The 7,013-nt window shown below is 34.0% G+C and overlaps 1 protein-coding gene across 3 annotated transcripts; it reads right to left on the bottom strand.

Moving 5' to 3' along the window:
* Positions 1-971: 971 nt before the first annotated feature.
* LOC117924854 (nudix hydrolase 20, chloroplastic-like) lies at positions 972-6,463 on the bottom strand. Of its 3 annotated transcripts, XM_034843565.1 has the most exons (10): positions 6,184-6,463; positions 5,659-5,723; positions 5,131-5,299; positions 4,825-4,905; positions 3,525-3,650; positions 2,780-2,859; positions 2,361-2,476; positions 2,050-2,170; positions 1,285-1,358; positions 972-1,189 (listed from the first exon to the last, which is right to left on the bottom strand). In XM_034843565.1, the coding sequence occupies exons 1-9, from the start codon at positions 6,448-6,450 to the stop codon at positions 1,289-1,291; spliced, it is 1,095 nt and encodes a 364-aa protein (XP_034699456.1). In that variant the 5' UTR covers positions 6,451-6,463; the 3' UTR covers positions 972-1,189; positions 1,285-1,288. The 3 variants fall into 3 exon arrangements, with proteins under 3 accessions (XP_034699456.1, XP_034699455.1, XP_034699457.1); XM_034843564.1 differs by having other exon boundaries at positions 972-1,358; XM_034843566.1 differs by having other exon boundaries at positions 972-1,358; positions 3,525-3,619; positions 5,145-5,299.
* Between the last annotated feature and the right edge of the window lie 550 nt (positions 6,464-7,013).

Raw genomic sequence — 7,013 nt, 5'->3', positions numbered from 1 at the left:
ACTCTTCATCCTCTAGTTATGAAATCTGCACGTTGATCCCCTTAATTTTTACTGCTCTCAGTTCTCACTTATTCTTACTTTCAAACTGATATTATGCTATCCATTGATCCATTTATTTTTTTCCTTTGGTAGTCCTTTTGAAAACTACAACCGTCATTTCTTTGCATCTGTTCTTCTTAAAGTCCTACCTATGCAACATTTTAGGAGATGTTCAGAATAATGTGCTTCTTCTAGCTTGAGATATTGCAGATATGACACAAATGTAGTGTTAAATCGGTTCTTCTGAAGTTCCACTTGTCTTGTCTTATGATAAATATGAAAGGGGAAAAACAATAGTATCAGAAATTTAAAGCATTCTGAAATTTAAAATTATGGTTATAGTATTGTCTAAGTGATGATTGTTTTTTTGGTTGAATAGAAAAAATCAAAATATTCATCTAAAAATAACTTGTTGACATCATCCAGCATAACTAAAGTGAACTTGTTATGTTGAATTTAGTTATGTTTGATGATGTCAACAGGTTACTTTTAAACGAATACAAAAAAATAAATATTTTGATTTTTTCTATTCAGCCAAAAAACAAACACCATCGTTAAAAAAGGATGGCCTAATAATGGGCCTTTACTGAACACAAATATCACTCTGAATCAAATCTTATAGTTAAAATATTGAAAAGCATGTGGTCTCCCTAGTTTTTTGGTTCACTGGACTGGACAAGAAGCAGCGTATTAAACAGGGATCAACAGATTGATCCTGTCTTATTGGGTCTCTTCTCAACTTTGTATATAATCTTCAGGGAATGTTCCCCAAGTTAATGGAGAGAATCTTTCTAAAGCCTGAAGGCACAAGTTAATGATAAGAGAGAAAAAAGGATGATTAAACAGGAAACAGTGAATAAATTGCCAATCTTTTTCTCTTCCTCCTTTTTATATTTTTTGCAATGGAAAGGGCAACACATTTCTCAAGCAGGTAAAATAAATAATCAGAGAGTAAGAATCTCTGGGGCAAGTCCTATTTCTGCTTTATGTAATAGCAGTAGGTTTCTGGGTCTAAGTGACCAGGAAATCCAGTGAGGTTAACAAGGAAAGTTATATTTACTGTGATGCAATTTTCACAAATTAATATCAATCAACTTCCCTGCTATTTCATATAGTTCCTCTGTTGATTCTGAGGTTGTCTGAGCTTCCCCTACAATTATTAAAGATAATAATAATAGCTAAAAGAAACAAAAAAACAAAAAGGGAAGATTGAGAAAATGCGACAAGGAAAATGTGTCATATTACGAGTTTACGAGCAATCTCTGCTCCTCAAGCTCTGAAGTAGCTCCAAGTATCCTAAACTATCAGGGCCAATATACCTGCAAATATGAGAAGTAAATAATTGAAATAAGCAAACTGTTGGAACATTTTTTCTTATGTCTGCTAAAAAACTGGATCAAAATAACTCATTGTGCTTTACAATGGACACAACTTCCAATATCTTTAGTATCTTTAGTAAGCAACTAGTACTGAAGATGGTATGTAACAACCTATTCTCTTCCATGTAAATATTGTCTACTCTAGGCTAGAACACTAGGTTATGATCTTATTAGGACTTTGATTTAGTTAAGGTTGAAGATAAATGAGTGATGCATTAGTATAAGTTTTAGCTTCATTCAGTATAAATTCCAATTCTTTCTTTTATTCTAAATTGTCTAATTAGCTTCTTAATAAGTTTTAAGTTTGAAATTGTTCTGAAAATAGCAAAATGTTTAATACTTTTAGAGGATTTTTTAATTTTATTTTATTTTATTTTTTGAAGTTTCAAATGAAAGTAGTATGTTTTTACTTGCTCTGAACATGAATTTGGTAATAGGTAACTTTCCTATTACAAGACGATTGTTTGAGTCATTCCCATTTTGACTCTCCATGCTTGAAATGTAAAATGACCATTATGCCTATAGAGTGGGTCCTGGCGCGTGCCATGATATATGCCAAATAATAATTGTTTCCATTCATTCACACAAAAGCAGGAGAAAAATAAGAGAAGGAATAGAGAAAAAGCTATACCCATGGCGAAACAGGAAATCAATGATGACAAGAGAACAGTTTGACTTGAAAAAGTGTGTCCTCCGTACGACATCTGCAACCTGTGACACAGGGATCAATCTGAAGCTCTCCACTTCTCCATCTGTTACATGTTTAAGAAGCCATTAAGGGGGATGGATTGAATCCAAAGAAAAACATTGCAGTTAATAACTTCCAAATGAAATGGAAACAAGCAAATGCTCCAAGACTGAGTTGCAATTTTACAATTTCTAAAGTGAAGAAGAATGAGGTTGTGATGACAATTGATGAAATCTGAGCATCAATATGTTTACCTTGGTTCCTAGGAATGAAATCTTCAGGGAGTTTTAAATCATAACAAAATAAAACATCTCGCTTGTATCTATACCCATCAATGTCACCATATGAGACAGCACCAACTGGTACAGCTCTGTGAGTCAAACATGTTCTGTCAGTACTATAAATTGTAAATGAAGAAGAAAATAAGAGAGGCAGAGAAGTCGGAATGAAAAAATCTAATGCAAATCAAGGATATATATTTGACAAACCAAATATCAACTTCCTAGCCTCTATAAGCCATATGATGAATATGGAAAAAGGAAAAGAAAATGCTTAAAATTGTTTGACCAAGTACTTTTAAGCACTGTCTTTCTTTCTGTCGCTTTTTTTTTTTTTTTCTCTTTTACCAAAGCCAGTTGGACAAGTCATGGTTCAATGGCAAAGGAAAACTTACTCTTTAGACATTGATCTGGGGATTCCTGCTTCCTCTTCACATTCCTTCATAACATTCTCCTTACAGGCTATCCCATGAGGCTGCAATTTTGATCAACAAAGTAAGAGATACAGAACTGCCTCGGAAAAAAAATGGGCAAATGCTCTTATTGTACATGAAATTGAAATTTTGTTGATTGCTCAGCCAAATAATTTTATATAGCCAGCTTCTGATAGCCTGCATAATGGAAAAACAAAGATCCAGGCAGAAAATGGGCAGCCATACAATGCCCACCCGGAATTTTCTTGTCTTTCCCCTTTAGTTATATACTTAAGATATAAATGTGAAACTGACATCTAGATAATGCTTTGAGCAGCACGATTTAACAAACAGATGAACATGTTAATTGCATATTTTATAGAATATTTTTCATTCAATGGATCCTAAAACCTTTACAAGAATGGAAAAACCTTATTTCTCCCCATGAATGGTATGGATCATAAAACTCTCTGATTCATTATTATGTATAAAAGCAGACAAACATGATTTCTTGCATGATCCATGCAAGGGATTTAAGTCATGACCTTTGAGATGCCATTAGGCTATGACCTTTATCAGAAGGAATGTAACACAATGGGACATAGAAAGCCCTTTTATGAGGCCACAATGCATTGAATTACTTATGAGAGCACATAGAACTGGGTAATGATTGGTAAGCAAGAAGAAGAACTGTCATTATATGCAAAGGTAAAAGGCTGTTACATACCAGTCCTCCAGCAACTAGATGATCAAGCATTCCTGGATAAGTGGGCTTCACTTGACTTCTCTTGCCTATCCACAAGTATTTCTGCCCGTTTCTTTCTGTGTAGCCATTCATGTGAACTCCATAACTCTATTCTTCCAAAAGCATTTAAAGGTGAAAACATAAGGTGGAGGGTACAATAATCAGCATATAAACATAAAATACCTTGGATTCATTTGTCAGACAGCCTTTGATACAAGAAAAATGTATATCTTACCATATGTGAAGATTGAATGTTTTTCAACCTTTTATTAGATGTAACAAGGTGAGAATTACATGGAAGAAGATATACAATCCACAATTAATACATGTAGAAATAATCAAAGAGGAGATGCACAACCTTTCACCTCTATGGTATACAATCAAAATTTGCACCATCTTTTTTTAGCAAAAACATGTGGATTTACCCTTGGCCTTTGGACAAAGGACTCACTATACACTATTTCCAAAATTGTGTAAGTATAAAATTTAAGTGAGACCATGACAAGATGATATTTCTACAACAAAGCGAAGACAATTCACCATGATGTAAGCCACACTGAAGACTAGCTGACTTATGGTTATTAAAGGAGGGTGACCAAAAAGAGGGAAATCACCAAAATCGACATTTAGAAAAATATGGCACTAACATGGTCTAAGCTCTCAGAAAATTTTCTGCAATGCATACTACCATATTATAAAATAATATGCTTGATGAATAGCTCATTTATAGTTTCCTTATGCACAACTAGCCAACACCACTTTTATAGGCTTTGTTCAATAGATTGGGAAATATAAGTAATATGAAAAATGAAAAAAACAGAAAAATGCTTCCGTGCAACAGATTGATTAAGGAACATGCATCACAATTATAATTTCAGTGGTTTAAGAGTTATTATGCACTACCAGCCAAAACCACTTTCTTAGGTTAGTGATGTCCAAACAACCGCTGAATTAAGCCATGGTCCATGATGATTTTGGCACTCAAAGACAATACCACTAGAGCATAGAGGAAAAAGAACATCTCAGGTCTCAACTCCATATTTTCGTACTTTATTTCATTATTCTTATTTTTTTTACTTTAACACTAATAATAGGTTAACTATCAAAATCAGAACAATGTGAAACTTATTATAATAACCAAGATGAAATTCACTATTTAGTGTCTTGATATTTCCAATGCCCAACATCACAAACTGGTAATGAACGCTTAAATTATCTCATTTTAGTTTGTGGCTCCAAAAGGGGGAGCAATTTCAATACAATATACAAAGGCATGACCGACCTTTATCCCAAAATAAGGAGCTGCTGCACGTTCCAGCAAGAAAAACACCGGTGCCCCAAAGGATGATGCAACAGGATATAGCTGAAGAAAACCAATGTCAAAAATAATTCACCAATGAAACAAAAACGAAGTCCAAAAAAAAAGAAAGAAAAAAAAAACTTGAGCTCCAAAAAGTTTCAACAATATAATACACAATCGGAAGTAAACAGATCCAAACTAAGCAAACCAAAGCATTTGATAACACAAATCCACTCACTGAAGGAAAGATGAGAACCAATAAATCATTTTAGTGATCTGAAGTAGTACCTCCTTCCGTATACCTGGAATCAGTTCTTCCCCTAAGCATTTAACTACATCTCCAACCGCTCTAGTCCTTTCATTGGGTGTCCTCAGTACTGGGTGTAGCATTATATGGGAGTTATCTTGGGTGAAAATAAACACATTAGAAAATCTCTTTAAGTGATCATCAAAAAAACTGCACAAAGTCAAAATGCATTCATTAATACAAACATACTGTTCAAGTTTTTCTAGACCTAAATTCAACACCAATAAATAAAAGAGGCCCATTAGCGAGTGCAGGTCATTTTTTATGAATTTAGGAGAGGTTCAAAAACTGGTAATGGACCTAAATTCAGCATTTTTCAATAAAGTGGTTGTGCAAAATGTCAAGCTGCAGTTGCTCACTTCACTTGACAACCCAAAAGTTACCAATGCACCTAGTAATGGCCGCTCTTTCAGCTGTGCAAATTGTGTTGGAACTTAAACTACAAGTTATCAATCAAGTCATTAACTCATTAAGTATTACATAATTAAGATAATAGATGGTGATGTTACCCTTTATGAATATAGCCGACGGTTTGGTCCTCAATGACAAATGGAAGGAAGTCCGATTGCTTTTCCTGCACGAAATTTCAATCAAGAACTACTGATTTGGTATGGCTAATGAGAAAATGTAGGGAAAATAAAAGTAAGTTATGACATCTCCCAATTCTCATCACAACCAAAAACCCCCACTCAATTGATTCCGATACAACTCGAATGATATTCATACAAGTAATTTCACTTAAGAATTAGCGACTTAGATTCTCTAGAATTACAGATTTAGATGCTCTGTTTGGTCACTAAGAAAACGAAGGGAAAATAAATTAAATTTTGAAATCTCGGGATTTTGATCATTTATCCAAAAACCTCCCCCTAATTGATTCTAACACGGATTTACTGCTTCTCCCATTCTGCTCAGAGACCATAACAATTTAAAACAAAAGTTCAAACTTTAATTTTCTTTTCCTTGCTTTTCTCGGCAACCACACGTGTTACACATATACATAGAGAGACAGAAAGAGAGTGTGTGAGAGATACTAAGCCGCGATTGCAGACTCTGATCTTCTCGAAGAAGCCTTGAAGGTCAGACGAGTGTCGCGAAGAATACTGGGAGTCGGAGATTCGAACGACGTCGTCCCAAGTGAAACAAGTGGCGGAGACGGAAGGAGAGCCAACCCTAATTGGAGTGGAAGCCAAGGTGCGTGAGGAAAGGGTGAGTCTAATTGGAAGAAGAGGAGAGGAGAGAGAAGCAATGGAGCTTCGGACAGAGTGGCAGAGACGCAGTTGATGGTGATTGCAAGCCATGGAGCGTCGAGGGAGAGAGTGGAATGGGAGACTCCTTTGGACTGTTATACATTTATACACGCCCTTCGCAACGACGTCGTTGGAGTTTCCTTCATTCTCCGGAGTGACTTGTGTAAGCCATGCACCTGCCTAATAGGCCACGTGCCCCTTCGCAAAATTTGGTCTTCAACTTTTAGAAAACAGTTAAAAAAACATGAAAACAAAAATATAAATAAATAAAAAATTAGGAGGTGCGAAAATAATTTTGAAAATTAGTTTTTAAAAACAGTTTTTCTTATTTTTGTTCAATCAAAATTTATTTAAAAACATAAAATATTTTTAACCTATTTTTAATATTTTAAAAAAATTATATTATTTTTTTATAATCATTCTACATATTTATATAATTCTTTTTTAAAATACATCTCATAAAATATGTAAAAATAATATAAAACAATTAAAAGATGTTTTTTTAAAACATCATGTATTCTATTCTTAAAAATGAAAAATAGAAAACAATTTTTTGTTGTCAAATGTATTTTTGTGTTTTTTTTTTTTTAATAATAGAAAATTCCCAAATAGTA

This window comes from Vitis riparia, chromosome 11 (genome assembly GCF_004353265.1).
Source record: "Vitis riparia cultivar Riparia Gloire de Montpellier isolate 1030 chromosome 11, EGFV_Vit.rip_1.0, whole genome shotgun sequence".
Taxonomy (NCBI): domain Eukaryota; kingdom Viridiplantae; phylum Streptophyta; class Magnoliopsida; order Vitales; family Vitaceae; genus Vitis; species Vitis riparia.
This window is presented reverse-complemented; position numbering and strand designations above follow the sequence as displayed.